General features: G+C 32.8%; 1 protein-coding gene across 1 annotated transcript in view; it reads left to right on the top strand.

The window, feature by feature from the left end:
• The window catches only part of LOC126810326 (DNA-dependent protein kinase catalytic subunit), a 65842-nt gene that overhangs the window by 17672 nt on the left and 25494 nt on the right, over positions 1-22676 (top strand). The window contains exons 25-60 of the mRNA XM_050535325.2: positions 189-400; positions 868-975; positions 1333-1431; positions 1639-1766; positions 1936-2030; positions 2153-2255; positions 2828-2952; positions 3066-3135; positions 4324-4511; positions 4660-4810; positions 5125-5203; positions 5601-5723; positions 5888-5982; positions 7354-7522; positions 8005-8112; positions 8382-8629; positions 8943-9078; positions 9747-9839; positions 10887-10951; positions 12940-13042; positions 13299-13426; positions 14245-14452; positions 15039-15217; positions 15679-15847; positions 16109-16174; positions 16959-17135; positions 17527-17736; positions 17980-18099; positions 18344-18487; positions 19268-19419; positions 19815-19931; positions 20287-20520; positions 20747-20896; positions 21251-21424; positions 22088-22177; positions 22350-22560. Coding sequence (XP_050391282.2) covers positions 189-400; positions 868-975; positions 1333-1431; positions 1639-1766; positions 1936-2030; positions 2153-2255; positions 2828-2952; positions 3066-3135; positions 4324-4511; positions 4660-4810; positions 5125-5203; positions 5601-5723; positions 5888-5982; positions 7354-7522; positions 8005-8112; positions 8382-8629; positions 8943-9078; positions 9747-9839; positions 10887-10951; positions 12940-13042; positions 13299-13426; positions 14245-14452; positions 15039-15217; positions 15679-15847; positions 16109-16174; positions 16959-17135; positions 17527-17736; positions 17980-18099; positions 18344-18487; positions 19268-19419; positions 19815-19931; positions 20287-20520; positions 20747-20896; positions 21251-21424; positions 22088-22177; positions 22350-22560 — 5027 coding nt within the window. The remainder of the gene's footprint in view (positions 1-188; positions 401-867; positions 976-1332; positions 1432-1638; positions 1767-1935; positions 2031-2152; positions 2256-2827; positions 2953-3065; positions 3136-4323; positions 4512-4659; positions 4811-5124; positions 5204-5600; positions 5724-5887; positions 5983-7353; positions 7523-8004; positions 8113-8381; positions 8630-8942; positions 9079-9746; positions 9840-10886; positions 10952-12939; positions 13043-13298; positions 13427-14244; positions 14453-15038; positions 15218-15678; positions 15848-16108; positions 16175-16958; positions 17136-17526; positions 17737-17979; positions 18100-18343; positions 18488-19267; positions 19420-19814; positions 19932-20286; positions 20521-20746; positions 20897-21250; positions 21425-22087; positions 22178-22349; positions 22561-22676) is intronic.

Raw genomic sequence — 22676 nt, 5'->3', positions numbered from 1 at the left:
CTTTAGGACACAATTAATCAGCTATTTTTTCATTTTTTACAAGTACTTTATTTAGTAGACCTAGTGAAAAATGAGTGAATATCAAAACTCTACCAAGTGAAACGATTAAAATGGCTGTCACATCTCATCCTAAATACGTTTTTAATACAGTTATTGGAATATTTGATATATAACTATTTCTAATGCAGATCCATTCTTACCCCATGTTGTGGAATTAGCAATGAAATCAAGTGACAGACAGACGAAAGTTGCAGCTTGTGAATTATTACATTCATTGATTTTATATTGTCTTGGGCGTGGTGCACAGCAGCCTGGTGAACAACAGAAACGTTATCCTATGGGAGCAATATACAAGAAACTATTTCCTGCAATGCTACAGTTAGCATGCGATGTAGAATTGGTGTGTTTACTTTAATTAACTCATGGATATACTTATTAGTCACTTTCTCCTCACCAGGAATGTACCTTTTGGTTTTGGGCAATTGTGGGATTCTCTGCCGAGATCGGGTCAAAGTTATCCTGTTGGTTTATTTTTTATTATGGTATATGTTTTAATGCTTTGAGTCTGTTGTGTGATATATTGACATTTTAGCATATTATTGATAATGTATTTCTTGTCAATCTCTTTCTAAAACTAGTACCGATATTTGAGTTTTCAATGGAGTAAGACTTAGTCTAATAGACAGTGCAGAACTAACTTTTCAATGAAAACACAAAACAACACTACAGATGATAAAGTAGCAAAGGTACACACATATATAAAAATTCCAAGAATTGTTATCACTGGAACTGATTTAGACAGAAATTTGTTGATTTTCATCTATAAATCTAAGAATTTAGTCATTATATATAAAACTGTAATTTCAGGTATCCAAGCAACTATTTGAACCATTAACAATGCAGATCATTCATTGGTTTACTAACAACAAAATGGCTGAAAGTATGGAAACTATGGCTCTACTTGACACAATATTTGTCAGTATTTTAAATTATATTAAATTTACTTTAATAAGGGTTCTGTTTCATAAATAACGTACAATATTTATAGATTTGGGTTAGGTGTCCAAATGGTCTAACTTGTGCTTTAGACCCTAAGGTCTTTTATTGATGCAAGTAGCGTGGTTTCATTCCCACACTTGTACATGACTAGGAGTAGGGTCACCTGCCAAACCTTATGGATTTTCTCTGGGTCTTCTGGTTTCCTCCCACTGGTGAAGACCCCAACATGCAAGTGAATTATTGAAATAAAATTGTACCATAATTATGTTAGTCCCAAAATGTCTTAGTTTTTTTAAGTGGATGTTAAACCCCATGTCCTTTTCTCTCTTTCAGGACAGTATTATACAATCATCAGATACAGCTTTAAGAGATTTCAGCGCTAAGTGTTTAAGAGAATTTCTCAAATGGTCATTAAAACAATCTTCTGTAAAGGTCAGTATATTTTGATGTATATGTTGAAATTGCTATTTCCTGATTATTTTTAATTAGTTACATGTATGCGAAACAAAATGATAGTTAGAGAAAGAAAGTTAAAATGGTCAAGTGTGTTTCATATGTTGTAATGAAAGTTAAAATTGTTAAGTGTGTTTTATATGTTGTAATGAAACAACTGTATTTATTTAATTTTTTTGTTTCAAGGCAACTGAAAAGAGTCCTGTTAATACTAGTTCGATGTTGAAGAGAATATTTAGTTTTGCATTACATCCAAGTGCCTTTAAACGTTTAGGAGCAGCTCTTGCCTTCAACAATATATACCAGATATTCAGGTAGGGAAGATAATATTTCATAGATTTTTTTTATGGGATATTTTAAAAATTCATTGAGATTTGTATATTTCGGACAGAGATGTTATCTAATTTTATTTGGCTACCAATTACTTTATTTAATGATTGACAGTGTTCTAGAATTACCCTTTTTTTGTTTTCCTTATTTAAGAGAAGAAAAGAGTTTGGTGGATCGCTACATTTTCCAGATTTTAGTACATTTTGTGGAAAGTCTCAGCTTAGCTCACCAAGATGAGAAATCACTGGGTAATACTTATTTGTATTTTTTTAAAATTAGCTTATGTGTAAATAAAATATAGATGACACAAGAGAATTGGTGCTGTTTATTTATTAAATTAGTTTTCAGTAGTGTCATTTGTTAAATACAGGAACACAAGAACAGTGTGTTGCAGTTTTAGACCATTTACAAAGAATCATCATTTTCCATGCTGACTTGTTGTCTAAACAAAGTAAACTTAGACCAGAACCTAGGTAGGGAATATGTTTTATAATATACTCAACTAATGGCCATAGATGGCCCAATGTATGTGTGTATGATATATTAATGTTGCATCTTCTTGAAGTGTCCTCGGATGAAAAGTTTGGAAATTGAATGGTCCAATTAGAAAATAACCACACAGAACCTCATTTATAATACATAAATTGTAACAAAGAATTCATAATTATACTGTTTGTTTATTTGGAGTCACCATTATTGTGAATCTAAAGTTGTTATAATCCTAATGATAATATAAGAACTATGACTAAACATCAAATTTGGGATTTGGCTCAACAATTAGAGATTGACTGTAACAAGTTCAATTGTGATTCAAGTTTTCAGCCATATATTCCTGTTCACCCAGTAGTACATGAGTACTGGTAGGGTGGTGTTTTGCAAATACACACAAAAAATTGTTGTACAGTTTGGGCAGCATAAGCTAGGGGACTTTCTAAGATTTAAATAGCTCCTTGGTAAAGGGACTTAATCTGGCTATACTTGTATCTTAGACCTGGGTAGTAATCGTGTTTGTATTGATTAATTATTTGGATGGTTATTATTGTAGAGAATGGAGTAGTAAGACATTAGATATTGCTGTTAGATGGTTATCAAGACAATGTGGACGACCTCAAACTGAATGTAGACATGCTTGTATGAAATTAGTTTATCAGTTATGTACACATGTGCAAGGTAAGTTTCCATGACATTCTGATATTCACCTTTTCATTTAATAAATTATCTTTATGTTATTTTTTCTTTTTTAAATTTCATGCAAAATAACTTTGTAACATATTTATTAACAGGAATTAAAGCAACAAAAGATTATTTTGGTACATTTTTAAAAACTGGTGGTGCACCTCACTTTATTTCAAGGTAGGGATTAAACTAATCCTTTGGGTATCTTTATTAGGTCTAGGAATAAATATGTTCTGACCTGGGCCAATTAGAGGAGAGATGGGCTGGCTGAGAATCAGTCACGCCACTATAATAAGGACCAAAAATTATCCCAGTCCAACAACCCTCTCAGCATTTATAGTTTCAAAAGAGATATCAGTTGATAGTGGAATGTCCATCCGTCCGTCTGTCATCCACAATTTCTTGTGAACGCTCTAACTCCAAAAGTTATTATCCGATTGTTTTGAAATTGATATATGTGGTTTAAATTAGTGAGATGAAGAATCCTATTTAATTTCTGAAATTTATATGCCAAAAGTTATCATCTGATCTTTCTGAAATTTATATGCATTATTTAAATTAGTGAAACGAAGAAGCCTATTGAATTTCAGCAATTTCCATTTATTGTGTCTAGAGTTATGGCCCTTGTTTCACTTTATTGAACCTTGTAAATGCTGTAGCGCCAAAAGTCATCATCAGATCTTTGTGAAGTTTATATGCATTATTTAAATTAGTGAAACCATAAAGCCTATTGAATTTCAGCATTTTACAATAGTTACTTCTAACGTTATGGCCCTTGTTTTACTTTGTTCAACCTTGAAAATGCTCGATTAAATGAAAGTTATCATCCAATATGTATGAAATTTAAATGCATCATTTAAATTTGTGAAACAGAGGTCTATTGAATGTCAGCAATTTCCATCAATAATTTCTAAAGTTATGGCCCTTGTTTTACTTTGTGAACCTTGTGAACGTTTGAATGACAAAAGTGATCATTCGATCTGTATGAAATTTATATGCATTATTTAAATTAGTAAAACGAAAAAGCCTGTCAAATTTCAACAATTTCTATAGACTACTTCCAGAGTTGAGGCCCTTGTTTCAGTTTGTAGAACCTTGTTAACCCTCAAACGACAAAAATTATAATCTGATCTGTATGGAACTGTCTTGTAAAGGCCCCCAAATATGCGATAACTCTCGTCGACCGCTCAGACGATTTAGCTGCTGTGGGCGTATGTTTTGTTGCCTGTCAACCTATCTTTGAGTCTGATGTGTTCCTTGTGATCAATAAAGAAATATGCTTATGATCAAAAAATGTACTTGGTTAGTGATCTAAAAATTAATGTTTTTTGTTTTTCAATTATTTTTTAATTTGTTTGTTTGTAGGTTTGAAGGTGGTGGAACGGCTACACATGGTAAAAGTGGTATTTCAGCATGTCCTACCATGATTAAAGTATCAGAAGTCTTCTCACTTACGTCAGCTCTAAACTGGTTTGATATGTTACTAGCTGCATTAGATTGTTATACCTGGGTTTTTGGTGAAGGCCTGTTGACACCATCAGATTTATTATCAGGTATGATTGTCAAATAAGCTAGAATTTAATAGATCGATGACAGAGAGTTGTCTAGGAATATTAAATGCTTCTGTAATACAGGTATTTTAGATTTTTATAAAGTTAAGTTGCTTGCACAGAGCACAAAAAGGTTTGTTTTATTTTTCAGAGAAGTCAGCTAATACTTCAAAAGTATTTGAGAGTTTGAAGTATTTTTTAAAGTATGTTGCTTTAAGTGAGATTGGAGACGCTGCCAAATTATTTAAGAAAAATGTAGACGCAGATCTTTTTACACCTCTCGAGATAGAACAATACAACAGGTAAATTTATTATTTATATCATCTTCAACTCTTGAGCACTTAGACCCCCCCAAACTTGCCTGACTAGGGCCCAGTGGGCCTATTCACATATCTCAGGCTATTTGAGCAGATCTAAGGAACAGCAGTTTCGGGCTGTCCAGGGATGTACTTTAATTGATATATAACATTTCTCAAATTGTCTTCAAGGAACTAGGGTAGTCAATATTAACATATACCAAGTGCTGTAAAGGGTTAACAAATATAGGTGTTTAGTGACTAAAAATCAATGACATTTTGCCTCCATTTTCCAATTTTAAAATTTATTACTATTTCAGAAATAAATGTACAGTTATTGTGAGATTATGGAATTTTGTTGCTGTTATTGTTGGAAAATATCCGAAAGAAGCTTTCAAGGTAAAGAAGTCTCTTTCTTAAATTGTTGCAGAACAACAACATTGTGCATGATTAATGTTCTGTGTAAAATTCTCTGATCTTCTGTCAAGAATTGCAATTATATATATGAAATTGATGTCATTTACAATACAAACATAGCTGTAATGGCAAACTAATAAAAACATTTGTATTATTTTTATGTTGTTGTTCTTAGTGTTTAACGTCCGCTTCCACAAGTCTTATTTTTCATTTTCATTATCTTAGCAAACACGCAGGGGTCTTTCCTGTGAGTTGAAACCAGAGTAAACCCACAGGGTTGTGAAGGCGCCCCTATTTTCAAGCCACATACACTCACACCATGCTAAATGATTCTGGTTATAAACTAAATATACTGCCATGATAATATTTTTCTTTTCAGGTGATACCTAAAGATATATGGAGTGAAGATTTATGGGAATTATTAATTAAGTGTGTTGTACAACCTCAAGCTGTAGGTTTTAATATGGGGGATATAGAAATTATAAACAAATTACCAACAGAGGTAAATAATTTAAAAACCTAGTATTAATATTGTTCAGTGGTTATTATACATGAACTTGATTTTGATGTTAATGTTTACTTTGTATTACCAAGAAATTTATTTTAAAATAAATGTTTCTTATGCTTGATCAGGTAATAAATATAAAGTGATTGTTTTGATTTCAGTTAGAACAAGTATTGATTATTTTTAACAGATATCTACCTGAGAATCATTCTAAAGATTTAAAAATAGCTTTGAGGTCACATCTGCAAGGAGACAGGTAAACTTTCAAACAAAGCATTATATTATTGGGATTTCATTTGTTGTTGTGATTACTATATACGTCAGTAAATATCATTCGATTGGCGAACAACCAAACACAGTTGCATTGGTTGCAACATGAAAATACCAGACATCCCATGATAATTCAATGGTTCATACAGTGAGTATGTTTCTGGCTCACTAACCAGGAGGTCCCAGTTTTGACTGAGGGAGTTGTGTGTGTTTTTCCAGTTTGTTTTCATTTTCCCCACTGAAAGTAGACTGTGTCATTGCTATCATGGCCAAATTTCCCTCTGTATGGTGTATGTCTGTCTTCATTTGTTCGGATGGGGCACAAAAGTAAGAGTTAGACTATAAACCCTATAATTCATTTCATATTTGTCAGATTTTACAATGTGGACGTATAATAAATCAAGTTTTATTTTTCATTTATGAAGAGACTTGATGAAAAAACAATTGCCGTCGCCCCACTTTGTGTGTGTGTTTATGCTTGTGCGTCTGGGGGTCGCCTACAGGCCAAAATTCTTAAAATGGATTGTCTTGAAACTTTCCTTATATCTTAGGAATGATCCCTATTGTTTTTGGTGCATGCCTGACCCTCAGGGGCAGAGCCACGGACAATTTTTGTATTTGTTTGTTTATCGTTTGCAGGCTCATTTCCTAACGAATCATCTTGAAACTTTGAACACAGATTCCTAATACCCTAAGGATCATCCCTATTGTTTGTGGTGCATGCCTAACCTCCAGGGGCAGAGCCATGCCCATTTTCTCTTTGTGTGTTGCCTACAGGCCACAATTCTTAAAGGATCATCTTGAAAACTTTTCATACTTATTCCTTATACCCTATGGATGACCTCTATTTTTTTTGGTGCATGGCGACCTCTTAGGACACAGACACGCCCAGTTTTTGTTTTTGGCGTCGAAAAAGGCCACATTTCTGAACGGATTATCTTGGAACTTGGTATGCTTATTCTGTGTACCCTAAGGACGGCAATAATTATTGATTTTGGTGCATGATCCACCCCACTTGGGCAGTGCAACGCCCCTTTTTTTGGTAACATTTTGTCTGTAAATAATCTACAGGTTGCAATTATTAACTGATTTGCATCCAATTCCGCATGATCCATCATAGGGCTGTACCTATTTGTATTGTTCCATATCCAACCCCCGGGGGCCCGAGCCAAACCCAATTTTTGTGTATATCGTCTACAGACTTCAATTCTGAATGGATCATCTTGGAACTTTACATATTTATTCCTTATACCGTTAAGACAGGAATTATTTATTTGGGTGCATGCCCCTACCCCCAGGAATGTGGATGTATATTTCAGCGGTACTGATGATCTTGTTATATTTCTTTTAATTGTAGAGATATGTTTGGATTGTTGCCAATATCATTAAATGATCCTGGTATAGCTCACAATATATTACATCATCTAGTTATTGGTTATAGTTTGTTAAATAAAACACATCTATTACAACATGTAGTACAAACACAGAATAAAACACAACTACTCGTCTTTAATACAGTGTATAATGTAAGTCATCTTTATATACTATTTACCACAAACGAAATGGGGGGATTGAGTGGTCATTGTACATGACAACAAGTAAGATCGCCTACCAAAACCTTGTGTGTTCTCTCAGGAACCTTCTGTTAACTCCCGTACAGACAAGCTAATTATTGAAATAAAAATTGTGCCAGAGAGAGAAACCATATATTTTAACATCTACTTGACTGTAACCCAATCATTTCAGGACTAACATATAGTATATTTATTTCAAAAATTTGTTTATTTTGAATTTGTCCATTCCATAGATCGTGAGGTATTAGCAGTTCTCTGTCTTTTATAGAATAATTTTTTAACATGAACCAATATAGTCACCATATAACACAATAATATGTTTATTGATTTATTCAGCATCATTTTGTTTAAAAGTTACAAAATGACTTTATATTTTATTGATTCTCTGGGCTATAAGATACCAGATCACATGCTTTTCTTTTTCTGTGTTTTAGAGTGTTTTTGAGAAGACAGGCAGTAAGAAAACAGTTGTGTCATTAACACCAACAGCCCTTGGCTTGGGACGTTCTTTATTAGAATTGTCTTTTCAGTTAGATTTACCGGTATGTTTGTTAAAAAGTAAAATGTAATAATCCTGTCAATATATCTGTGTTACTGTTAATATTTGGCATCCATGGCACACCATATATAGGATATAGTTAACACAGTAGCACCTATAAGTTTCGCTAAATCTTTGAATGGCCTCTTGCTAATCTGATTGAATCCAAGGCGGGGGATTGTCTACCGTTGATATTTTGATTTTGTTTTCTTATTTAATTCGATATTTTTAAAGAAATTAGAAAGTCTTTAAAGTATTTTTTCTAATTTTCAGGCAACTATATTAATAGAATCGTTATTAAACCAAGATGGTATACAAAATAAAAGTATGAATGTCCAGTTACAACATGGAGACTTGTTTTTTACCAGATATAAGTCAACCATTTGTCATTCTATAGCAGAACAAGCAGAAACCGTTATCCCTCTGCTAGCCGATAGAGCAGTTGACAATGCTAGAAAAATCAGCAGTTTTCTTGTCGCTACTGTGGATTATATTGCAAGAGACAGGACTCTCAGAAAAAAGTAGGTGAAATCTTGACTATCAAATTATTAAACAACTTGGTACAAACCCTGACCATACAAAATCTATTACCAACAGAACTCCATACGATTAAAAACCTTTCAACCACATGGTATCACCAACAAAATCTGAACTCAGGCATACTGCATTTATTTTCTTTATCGACAATGTTATTCGACTAATTTGATAGATTTATATGTGAATTTATATTTAAAAAATTCTTAAAAAATCCACCAATTGTCTGCAGTGTTATTCAACTTTTCAGGAATAATTTTGGTTGACATCTGAAACATTGTCCTTTCTTTTTGTTTTTAGAGAAGGTGCTAAAGTTGCATCCATTATTTTATCACAGTGGGATAAATTTTCAATTTGGTGGACCAACAAAGCTTCTGCGGAGTTTCAGAGTCTGGCTATAGCTTTGCTTACTAAAGTTTTACTTATTGATAGTAAGGTAGATAAATTATTTTAAATAGTTTTCAACTGATGTTTTTGATTTCTCTTTTATATTCACATGATGTAGCGATTTAAAGGAAAGGTCCATGAAAGCAAGAATTTAATATACAGAGTTTATTAACATGACCGATAATCACAATTTTGAAGTGGAAGCCCTTGTATATACACATTTATAGATAGTTCTTTAAAGTTGCATTAGCTAAGATTAGATAAAGAGCTGACAGTTCTCGCTATAATAGTTACAAAATAGATAATGAAAACAGAAAATGCTGAAAATTTCAGTCAAATTGTTTCACTCTGAACCAAGATATTAACAATTTAATTTTTGGCTAGCCTCGATCATCATTACTAACGTAGGTACTGTAATGAACAAAGTCTTGATTTTCCATTTTTACGCTGAATTATCCATCACAAAATGTATTCAAATCCACCAAAGATTGCAGGCTAATGATGGCATCAAGAGATGATTATGGTCTGGATCAGTTACTTAATGTCTGATTAATAATTTAGATAAACATTTCAGGCCTTAAGAAAGACCTGCAATAGGCAGACTTAGCTCTTGCATAATGCATTTTTAATCAAGGGGGTGGGGTTGCTATTCACGATAAGATTCATTAGCTATTTAACAGACTGATATGATAATGCTGTGTATTTATTTTGTTATAGGTAACATCTCATACTTTGCATCCATCTTTTTCTATCGTATTTAATATGTATGAGATAATGTTAACAGATAGTAAAACTAATCTAGCATTTAAGGTAAGGCATGAATCATTTGAGATTATTGAAATGTACCACACAGATCTGAAAATTCTCTGTTTGTGACGGATGATTTAAAGAGAATAAACTGCCATATAAATTTTGTAATTGAAGCACAGAGTATTGATCTTTTGGTGGCAACATTATGTAAAATTTAGATAAAGAGCTGACCATTCTTGCTATAATAGCTCAAAAATAGATAATGGAAAATGAAAATGTTGAAAATTTCGTTTAAATTACTTCATTCTGACCAAGTTACCACAGTTTGTAGTTTTGACAAGATGTGTGTATTATCGTAACCGTAGTACTGGTATATTTGAGACTTAGCCTCGCTTCCCCATTTTTAAATTGAATTTTTAAATGGCGAACCGTTGTAATCTAGTTAAAATCTTGAGTATCCGATGCCATCTAGAGTTGATTATGGTCTTGTTTTGTTAATAAATGTCTAATAAATAGGCCTAAAGAAAGACCTGCAATTGGCAGTTTTAGCCCTTGCTTATAAACCTGTAACGGTAAATCTCTATGATCTTTGGGGTATATTCTATGCCAAGAATAACTTGCGGTCTGAAAGTCGGGGAAGGTTTTGGATATCTACAGGGAAATTTGGGGTTATTCTCCTGAAAGTTTTTCTATAAACCTGTAACAGGTTATTCTTCCAGGGTAGGTTTTATTTTCCATAAGAAAACATGATATAAGGTTTTTCTTGCGGGAATTCTGGGATATTATTCTCATCTTGTGTACATGTAAACAGACGGTTTATAAGCAAGATAAAGTCCTCGACTTCGGTTATGCTGGGGAAGAAAGACTTCAGAAAAACCCTTTTTCTCGGGTTATTTTCTTCAGTCTTTCTTTCCCCAGCATAACCTCAGTCTCGTGCTTTATCCTACACGTAATGTATGTTTAAATTTGAATTTTTAGCATTGATAGATTTTTCAGAAATGTTGTAATGCAACTAATTTTGACAGTTAACCCATTTTTATTTTAGATTTGATGAAAACTACGTTATTATTTTCAGATCACTGACAATTTTAAGTTTTATCTTTTCAGAATCATGTTTTAGACTTACTGCCATTCTTTGCCATGTCACAAGATACTTACATAAAGAAATTAAAGTAAGTTACTCTTATATTTGTCCCCCGCCTTTCGAAAAAAGCAGGGGACTATTAAAATGTGTCTGTGTGTCTGTCTCCATCCGTCCGTCCGTCACACTTTTTGAGACACAATAACTCTCCTAATTGAGCTAGAATGTCCAAACTTGGTGTAGGTGGTTGATGCTTTGGGACACGATAACTTTAGTTCTAATTAAGTGAGAGTGATGAAATTTGGTGTAAATTTGACTAAGTTCGATAATCCGCATTTTCTGCTGAGGGTAAGCAGAGCGATAAGAAATTTGATTGGCCGAGATTTTGGAACACAATAACTCTTCTTGTAATTGAGCTAGAATGTTCAAACTTGGTGTAGGTGTTTATTAGGTCAGTGCCTTGATGGTGTTCAAAGATGAGCATTTTTGCTCAGGGTAAGCAGAGATAAGCAATTTGATTGGTTGATGCTTTGGGACACAATAACTTTAGTTCTAATTAAGTGAGAGTGATGAAACTTGGTGTATAGTTTTATTACATCAATACCATGACTAAGTTTGATAATGAGCATTTTCTGCTCAGGGTAAGCAAAGCGATAAGCAATTTGCTTTGATGAGACTTTGGTACACAATAACTCTCATTCAAATTGAGCTAGAATGTTTACACTTGGCGTAGGTGTTCATTAGGTGAATGCCTTGATGGAGTTCGAAGATGAGAATTTTCTGGTTAGGGTAAGCAGAGATAAGCAATTTGATTGGTTGATGCTTTAGTTCTAATTGAGAATGATGACACTTAGTGTATAGTTTTATCACATCAATACCTTGACTAAGTTCGATAATGAACATTTTCTGCTGAGGATAAGCCGAGCTATAAGCAATTTGATTGGTCGAGACTTCTATTGAGGTAGAATGGTCAAACTTGGTGTAGGCGTTCATTAGGTAAATACCTTGATGGATTTCGATGATGAACATTGTTGGCTTATGGTAAGCAGAGATAAGCAATCTGATTGGTTGATGCTTTGGGGCACTATACCTTTGGTTATAATTAAGTGAGAGCGACGAAACTCTGAGTATAGATTCAACATATCATTACCTTGACTAAGTTTGATGATGATAATTTCATTCTTAGGCTAAATAGCGATAAGCAATTTGATTGGTCAAGACTTTAGAATACAACAACTCTGCTTTTAATTGAGGTAGAACATTTAAACTTTATGTAGATGTTCATTAGGTGAATCTCTTGACTGAGTTCAATGATTAACATTTCGAGCTTTGGGACAAGATAACTTTGATTCTATCTGATAGAGAGTGATGAAACTTTGTGTATAGTTGATAATCAGTTTCATTGCTCGATACTTTTGAAAAAAATAAATGTGCGATTAATTAATGTGTTGTCTATTTATTTTGGGATTTCATCGGGGGACATCAGCACCACTGTTGGCTTGTTATGTTCCTGATATAGGAGCCACGGTCTCTCAGTGAGTAAGGCACTGGCTCACTAACCTCAGATTTTTCAGTGTGGTTTAGTCTAGTCAGTGATGCAGGGCCTGGCAAGGAATAGTGTCAAGTTGTAACGTGTACATAAAAAAGCCCTGCTCCCCCAGCACATTTATGGCACATGACCATCTTCCTCAGCCTGGTTTTGGTGCAAAACAGTAGTATGTTAAACCCCAATTCATTTCTGTTCCTATTTTTTAAAATGTTGTGTTACTAAGAAATAAAACACGGAAAGAAAAAAAAGAAAATGATGTAATAAGTAACATATCCAGAGATGATCATTTATCATGTCGATATAAACAGTTACTGTCACACGTTTTAACCCCAAAACTGTAGTTAGTTAATTATTTGCATTTCTCAAGTATAACAGGAAACATCTTATTGTTGTTAAAAACTGTTTTAGGATAATAAAAGTTGTTGCTAATAATTTTCTACTGATTTTACCAGATATAGATGTAAGATTTATACAGGCATTTTTCTCCAGTTTATTCTGAAATCATGTATCTATGTACATTTTACTTTTAGAGTTAGCCTTGATCGTTTGGTGGCTGACAATTTCCCATTAAAAAGTTCAGAATTTACTCAGGGTAGTCCAAAGTATAATGATTATATATCAGCTTTAAAAAAGGTGAGATCATTTCAAATATTGGTAAAAAAAAAAAAAAATTAAATTAAGGTGTTATCAAACTAATTCAAATTGTTCAGTGTTATTTTCCACTGCATCATGAATCTGATATGATATTTAGTTGTTTTGCAGTAGTTTATGATTGGTTTCCTTCCAACTTGATCACCAATTAGATTGATCAGAATTGATTCTGAACTTTTATAAATCGTATATTTAACTTGACGTCAGTAAAAAAGGTAACACCTGTTCGAACTTTCAGATATTAGTAGCCTTAGAACTGTCTGGTAGTTCCATGTTGTTAGAATTACTGATTAGTATATTTTGTCGTGAAAGTAAACATGCATATGAAGATGAAATACAAACTGTCATAGCCAGATATACTAGAAGGTAAGTTTATTTGTAATTTGTAACATATCAGTTTAACAATTAAAGATGCATTATGTTTATAAGAGCTAAATCTGACTATTGCAGGTCTTTATTTTGCCCTCAAATGTTATATAAACTATTATTTTGACATTTATTCACATGACAAGCCTAGAATCAACTCTGTAGACCATCAGATGGCCGAGATTTGAATGAACTGAAACACAATCACCATTTAATGATTTAATTAAAAAATGGTGAATCAAGAACTGTTGCTACGATAATAAACAATATATGCTACATCTTGTCAAAACTCCAATCTCTGATAACTTCGCACAGAATAAATCAGTTTCATAGAATTTTGGAGCCATGGTGTCTAAATGAGTTAAATGATGGCTTGCCTTGAGGTTGTGGATTCGCTCCCGGTGTTGGCAGAGAAAGTTCATCGGTATTTTCTTGCAAGGTTTCCCCTTGTCAGTGGTGCAGAACGGAGGGCCTAACCAGGACAGCTGTCTAGTCGTTCGGATGGTACAAAAAACCGATGCCCAGCATACTCATTGGCATGCACTAAAAAGATCCCTTAGCACTTGGAATTCGATATAAGAGTAGGCCGTAGCACCGCTATCCGGGGCAAATTTCCCGCATAGCATACTGTATGGCATATGCCCATCTTCATTAGCCCAGTTGGAGCAGAAAAGTAGGACGCTAAACCCCATTTCATTTCATTTTTTTATAGAATTTATTGCATCTACCTTTAATCATTTGTATGATATCTGAAATACTTGCAATACGCTTATTTTATTTTGAGCAGTAGTAATAATTAAATTTTGTACTTATTTTAGGTTACCACAAGATAAGCAGAAGTTGGCCCTCGACGTTCCGTATGCTATATTTATAAAAGAAGGGAGCTTTCCACCAGCTATTAGAACTGCTGCTATGGACCGAGTTTGTCTGCCAATGTTACGTTTAGTTAGGAAATCAGCACTCTTAGAATTTTTTCAAGATCATATTAAACATGTGATGATTGAGATTGAAGCTAAATTAACCAAGGTTTGTTAATATTTTACCTGTCAAAAGTCATACTTCTGTTAAATGGTTTTATATTCGTGGTACCCGGCATCTCCACCATGCTCTGTGGGGGTAGTTCTCTGGTTCACCATGGATGGCATGGATTGAAATGTATTGAATCTAAAAACCACATGTGGCCATGTTTTTTTCAACCTCTCAAAGTACAAAAGATTCCACATATGGGAGATAACTCCCGAAGACTCCAATAAAGAACAAAGGGGAGGGAACTCTTCCATGAAAGGTGGCATTACTATATGACATTCATATTTAGTGATTTTTATTTTTTTGATAGAAAATTACAAAAAAATTGTAAGCTACATTATATGCACTTCCCACTAAAAAGAGAATTAATATCAGGTGTTCTCGAAAGGGTAAGCATACATATATACTAGACATCACTAGGTATGATGGTATTGCTGTTTGGGGTAATAGTTTTAGTTTAATAGAAGACAACTTCAGGGTAAAAACTACAAGCATAGATACATTATTTAAAGTGAAGTTTTAATTATTTAGGCGGTGATCCTTGATTCAGGTTTGTGACCTTATTATGGTGATCCTTATATTGCAGACTTCAGCTGGTCAACTTGAAAATCAACTTGTTACTAAAATGGGTTGTTTTCAACTAATGGAACTTCTGTATTCAAGATTGAGTAAAGATGAAGTGTATAGTAAAAATTCTATAATAAATGAAAAATATTGTAGCGGCCATGTTGAAACAGGAAAAGAAATGACACAAAAATTAACAAAGTAAGTCCTTTTCTGAAACAAAATTGTACATGCTTACACTGGGGAATATATGTTATACTCTGTGAATGAAATCTGGCTGATAAAATCTTAAGAAAGTACATTCATTTCTTTATAAAAAAAAAAGCTTTTTACAATAAAAAGAAGTACAATTAGTTCTGGCCATTTGTCAAAAAAAATAAAGTGGAAAAATAGTAACAATGAGATCTACTAAATGGAAAAAATACCTTTTTGAAAAGTGGGACTATGTGATTTGAGAAGAATTTTTCATGACTTGATTCTTAATTATTAATAATAAATATTTCAAATACATTACTGTAGAGAAAATTCTAGGCAAAAGTGTACATTGTTGGGATGTAACTTGATTAAAATTAATGTAAACATGTGAATATATACTGGAATAAGATAATTTGTTCATGTTCTGTTTTAAATATTAAATACTGATTGTTTGTATCTATCTATAGATGTGCACATGATGCTAGAAGTGAAGATACTAGAGGAGAAACTATGTTGGTAGAATTAAGACGTCTATATCATTGTTCAGCATATAATCTAATGGTATCCATTATATCATGTACCCAAACAGACGTTAAATTTTATCAAGGATTTCTTCTGTCGGATAAAGAAGATAAGGTAATCAATGAAGGCAATTATAAAATCCTGAGCGAGTGTTTGATATGGTCAGGTGATGGATATATAAATACCATCTTTTTGAAATGTCGGCCAAAATATTGGTAGCTGTTTTCCAAAGTATGTGTTAATAGTTGATTGCTCTATCCAGTCACTAAATGCCTCTAAAGATGATCATTTTTGTAGTAATCCAACATGTACTATACTGATGTAAAGGTTTATTTTTAAATCATTATCCTTCAATGTTTTTAATTTAAATTTAAGGGCCAGTTTGTATTAGAAAATATTGTTGATAAAGACAAGAAATATGAATTTTCAGCTGAATTAGAGGTAAAAAGCTTTTGGTTATTTATTTAATGAAATATATCAATATAGTTCCATATTTGTATTTTTATACATCTCCCATTTATTGTGGATGCATATTGCCTGTCTCCATTGCCCATCAGCAATTTTTCGTGAACAGATCAAAGTGATTGTTTATTTGGGCATAAGGCAGAACCATATTGGATGATTATCCTGCTGGTGGGTGTATCCAGGGGTGTTACTATGATCCGTCTGTGTTGACTAGTTCTTTTGTTTATGACTTTTGGAAGGACTAGATTGGAATGGGGTTGAATGTCTCATCACCACAATACCTCAGTCACTTTAGGACAAGCATTTGGAGGAGGAGTGGTGGGTGGGGGGAATTTGCCTAATCTACTTCAATTACAAGTTTTTACAGATATGAATGACTAAGAACACTTACATTGTTGGCCTTGGCTTAAAATGTCCTGAAGGATCTTCTCGACCCACACAAGGATTTGAACATAGGACATTCTTAAATGCTCGGACTACCACATGGAAGGGATGTCATCAGTTTGTTTCTGAATGCTAGGTTCCCACTGTCGTGCGATGCATTGTGATATGATTGTCCCTATTGTGTCCACAATCTGCTACATACAGATGCGTTCGGATATGTTTCGATACGACTGACCGCAATATATAATGGGACCTGATAGGATCACCACGATTACTCTACGATTAAAACCATGATTTCAATCGTTGCACGAATCGTGATAGTGGCAACCTGGCTGAAGAGGATATTTGATTCTGAATATATGTTGTTTTATTATAGAGTTTAATGGAAAGAAAGAAGAGATTTGTATCTATAAGAAGTGAAGTGAAGGAAAAAAGAACAGATGATATTGAAGAATCCATGTTTTCATCATTTAGTCTAACATCACAGTATATGGATGATAGTAGTCTTAGTGATGATCTCAATCAGTTTGATTTTATGGCAGGAACAGTACAGGTTAGATCTGCATGTTTTTATATCCCACTATATTATTTCTTTGAGTCAATGGGCCTACCCACCGTGCACTTCATTTCAGGCGGGTTGTTGGTTGGTCGAATGGTTAGAACGTGTGCGTTGTATCATAAGGTCTGTCATTGAGTCAACTGGCGTGGTTTCAGTTCCGTTGTTGTACGTGACAAGGAGTTTCCGCTGGGTCCTCCGGTTTCCTCTAAAGACCCCTACACGCAAGCGAATTATTGAAATAAAATTGAACCATATGTTGGTCCCGAAATGACCTAGTTTGTGTCGAGTGGACGTTAAACCCCATTTCTCTCTCTCTCTCTTCATTTCAGTTATTTCAAAATTATGTACAGAAATATTGTGTTATTTATTTGATATGTTTTTGTAGATGATGTCAGGATCTGTAGAAAAAGAAAGATTAAAAGGTAGATCCGAGTTGATGAGAAAATCCAGTCATCCTAATGAACCTGAGGATACGGCAACTTTATCTGGAGATTACCTGGAACTAGAAATGGATGAATTAAATAAACATGAATGTATGACACCAATGATAGCATTATTAAAACATTTACATACAACGATAACACCTCCAGAAAAGGTATTTATCTTCTCAGCTTTTTTAATCTATAGAAAAATGTATGTATTCATGAAATAAGAAAGTTCCTAGATGAAATTTTGGTTAGACACTGGAGTTGACCAACCGTCTGTTAAACCTGATGTTGTTTCTGAAATAGCTGAAGTAAATACTTTTCAGTCTGAATAACTTCAAGGTGCAAACTGTTTCTGCATTGTTAAGACTATTGTCTTAATGTTTAAAATTTATTATTTTGAATTTTTCCAGGGATCTATACCCAAAGAGATGCCAAAATGGATGCAGTTTTTTCACAAGAAAATGAAAGATCCTACAACAAACATTAATATAAAACTTTTTATAGCAAAACTTATCATCAATACTTCAGAGGTGAGAATATAGTTATCAAAATAGATTTCTACATTTTAGTGACAGTAACCAAAGTAATTTGGAATTTTTGTTATTAGCACAATCCTCAATGATTTTTAGATCATAGAAATTTATACTGACAGTTTAAGACTTCATTATTGCATTATGATTAATTGTCTAGGAAATTACTAACACTATTTGAAACAGTACTATATTGTAGGTTGTTATATTGTTCAGATTTTTAACTGATACATCACATTTTCAGGTATTTCAGCCATACACCAAGTTTTGGTTGCCATGTTTATGTCAGTTAATATTTTCTGGTCCAATGAGTTGTGGTGGTATAAACTATTTTATAACAGATATTATAGTAACAATGATGTCCTGGCATACTATATCTATACCACAGGTAAATACTTTAATTACTTTGAAGTACAGATGAGTTTTTTGGAATGATAACCTTCTAAAAGTAATAATGAGGGTTTTTTTATAATAACCTGCTGTAATGATGAGTTTTTTGTATGATAACCTACTATAGAAATTATAACTTTTTTGTATGATAACCTGCTAAAGAAATGAAGACGTTTTCGTATGATAATCTGCTGAAGAAATGATGATTTTTTTTTTGTACAATAAATTTCTAAAGAAATAATAACCTTATTGTATGATAATCAGCTAAAGTAAAGATGACTTTTTTGTTCGATAAACTGCTAAATAATCAACATTTATCATCTGATCTGTATTACATATTTATGGATTTTTAAAATTGTTAAAAAAAAGAATCCTATTAAATTTCAGCAATTTCAATTAATTTTTTCTAGAGTTATGATCCTTGTTTTACTTTGTTAAACCTTATCAACACTCTACCAACAAAAGTTATCATTTTATCTGTATGAAATTTATATGCATTATTTAAATTAGTGAAATGAAAAAGCCTATTGAATTTCAGCAACGATATTATACCATCTAAATGTTTTGCCAACTGTTTTATTGCCTGGCAAACCATCTTTTATTCATGAATGACATCGATCACAAATGTCTTTTCTTCCATCACATATATATCCTTCACCAAAACATTACTCAGATTTATCATAAGATAGGTGTTTCGACTTTATCAGTGAAAAAGAAGAGTAAGGATTTGAAATTTTTCTTTCACTGTTAGCTTATTTTTGTATTTTCTATTTTCTAGGATACATTAGAAGAAAGAGCCATGGCTTCTCGCTTAGTTCAGTTTCTAATGGCTAATATTTATCATACCAATAGAAGTGTTTACAAGAATAATTTAGAGATGTTAAAAACATTGTTAGAATGTTGGAAAGATCGTATTGATATACCATACAAGTAAGTCAATTGTTCATAATTCAGTGTTTAATGAATTTATTATAATTAATCTTCATATAACATGAATTAGATTCTCAAAAATAGGACTGTGTGGCCGAATAGTCCAATGCATGCGCTTTAGATCATATTTAGGTCAAGTTGTGTGGTTTTGATCCTATATTGTATGTGACATAAAGTGGTGTCGTTTGCCTAACCTCGTTGGTTTTTAATTGGTCATCCTGCTGCTATAGACCCCCTACACGCAAGTGGATTATTGAAATTTTTAAAAAAATCAGATGTCCCGAAATTATCTAGTCTGTGTTAAGAGTATGATAAACCCAATTAATTGCTTTCTCTTTTCTCATGTATCTAGACTGTCTAATGACTCAAACATTTATTATGTGTTTATATTGTAGAATTGTATATAATCATCTGAAAAGTGAAGAGTGTTCTGTTGGTGTTCAGTTATTAGGTGTCATAATTACTTGTAAATTTCCACCCTATGGTCCTGATGCTCCTGTTGATAGAGAAAAGTATGTTTTTTGTCTGATAAAAATTTAGATAAACACAGAATGTCACATTTCAGTGTAATAATATTAGAAATTTTACCTTGTCTGCATTAGTCACTATTTCTGAACTACAGAGTACAGACGTATGATTAAGGATATGGGAGTGTTACTGTTAAAGACCATAGTTCTGGAAAGAATATCCTTACAGTGCCTCATGCACAACACCTGCCACAATAGGTATCAGACAATAATTGTAATACCTTGATGTTGTAAAGTTGAACCTACTTGGGAATTTGAAGTGACTAAAATTTCAAATAAGTAATGTTAAATTTTTTTAATGTAGATCTAGGTCAAATTAAAGCATTTTATTTTTTAACAGATTTTTCATAACAGTGGGAAATATTATCGGAGCCAAATCTAAACCTGTTTATACAGCGGCTAGTGAAGTTGTTGGTATGATTCTTAAATATCTGGCGGAGAAGGAGAAAGAAACAGAGGGAGAATTTCATGATTACTTAGTAAAGCAGATTTCGTCACTACAGTTTACTAAACCAGATAATTTTATTGTTTGTGTAAATCGACTTAATCATTATTATGGAGCTATAGCTGACAGGTATATAAATATATTATATGATTTATATTAGGGAGAAATAGATTCAGATCATTCTTTATCTAAACTAGAATTTTACCAAAATAGTAATAACTTCTATTGAATGTAAGTGATTTTCATTAAAAAAATACATAAAAATGCAGATTTTCGATATTTTTGTATCTTTTCATAATTGATGTGTTTCATATAGTGGTGATTTGTGTTATTAGTAGACTTGTTTTTAATTCAGGTTTCTCAATAAGATATTATTTATGTTACCAAGTCTAAGTGGAGATTTCCGTACTCAGTGTTTAGTTATCATCAACAGTCGTATAGAACAAATAGACAATGTTTTTATGGAACTCAAGTCAAAAGGATTAATATCTTTCTTGACACACAGGTAATTAAATTAAATAGATGTTGTTTGTATTTTTGTTGAATTACAGAAAATCAGTGGTTTTATTGTAATTTGATATGATTTCTCAGGACTGATTAAACACCCTGCTGTATTTTATTGAAATATAAAAAGTCAATAAGAATCAGTTTTATAAGCAAGTTGAAAAGAAATACCTTGTAGATAAGGACTGGTTGTCAGATATTCTTTTATGAACATTTACAAACATTTATAAAATTTAAGATTGAAAAAGTTTAAATTCCCAAAGTAAATGTGATGAATATGATCCTAAGTGTTACGAAAAAAGTAAACAGTAGTATTCATCTGGATTCTCTGAATTTAATTTTTTTTATTTCATAGGAATGAAGATACTCAACTAGAATCATTAAACATTATAACATCTATCCGTCATAAACTAAAAGCCAGTGAGATGAATTCTCTAATGGAAGCCATTACTGCATTTACTCATCATCCTAGTACACCATGTCGCAAAATAATGTACGAACTTTTGATGTGGATATATGATAATTACAGGTAAGGTGTTTATTGAATTAATCTCTTGTTCTGAATAACCTCTTCTTTTGTATAATCTCTTGTTCTGTATAATCTCCTGTTCTGAATAACCTCTTGTTCTGTATAATCTCTTGTGGGTTAACACATGCACACTGTATCATAAGGTATGTCATTGAGTCAGCTGGCATGGTTTCGATTCCCCTGTTATACGTGACAAGGAGTAGGGTCGCCTCTGACCTCTGTCCAACCTCGAAGGTTTTCTCTGGGTTCTCCGGTTTCCTCCCACTGTTAAAGACCCCTACGCGCAAGTGAATTATTAAAATAAAATTGAACCATGTGTTAGTTTCAAAATGACCTAGTTTGTGTCGAGTGGATGTTAAACTCCATTTCACTCTCTCTTGTTCTGTATAATCTCTTAATAATAAAAACATTGGCATTTATAAAGCATGTTAATACTGAAGAACAGTATTAATTGATTGTTGTTATATATTCACTAATTATTTTCAGATCAGGGTTTTGGAACAAGAATGTTTTGAGTTGAGATTTGTTCTTTATCAATGCCACTTCATGTTAGTTCATATTCTCATCTGTGTACAGATTTTAAAACATTTTATAGCATATGTGGCTGAAGGTTTAAAATTGAAAATGTCAAGTAGTTGGTCGATGTTTTTATACCTTTTTTAGGGAAGATGAATCTGAAGAAAGTCATGTCATAATGCAGAAAACTAAAGAAACATTGTTAAAGGGTCTTGGTGATGATGATATACTCTGTAGGTATGTAACTATTTAGTGTTGGCAATTTGTACACAATAGTTGGTTGTCTGTTTTGTGCAGTATTCCTATATTGTCTATTGTGAAGTCAGAACTTTAAAATCATAAAATTTAATTGAATTTCGAGTGCGGTAGATATTGCATTTTCTCAGCATTTTTTCTGTTTTCTTTTTAGGTTATTGGTTCAGAATTTCTGGAGTAGTGAAACCCGTCTGCCGACAGGAACATTGGATAGAATGATAGCCATGTTGAAAGCTATGTATTCACCTAGTACAGAACAACAATATCTAAGCTATTCCACCAGCCTTCTACTAGAAATGACATCAAAGAGTCCTGATTATCAAAGGGAAATATTTGAGCATCCCTTGTCAGAGTGTAAATTTCAGGTAGGACTTGTACTAAAAGTTAATTTTTTGTGCCGTAATCATACGCGGAAAAATAATACTTTAGTTTATTGTAATTTTTCTCCAATTTTAATACTAAAGGTTACATTATTTTATTT

Source organism: Patella vulgata, chromosome 2, assembly GCF_932274485.2.
Source record: "Patella vulgata chromosome 2, xgPatVulg1.2, whole genome shotgun sequence".
Lineage (NCBI taxonomy): Eukaryota > Metazoa > Mollusca > Gastropoda > Patellidae > Patella > Patella vulgata.
The sequence above is the reverse complement of the archived record's forward strand: the minus strand, read 5'-3'. Positions and strand labels throughout refer to the sequence as shown.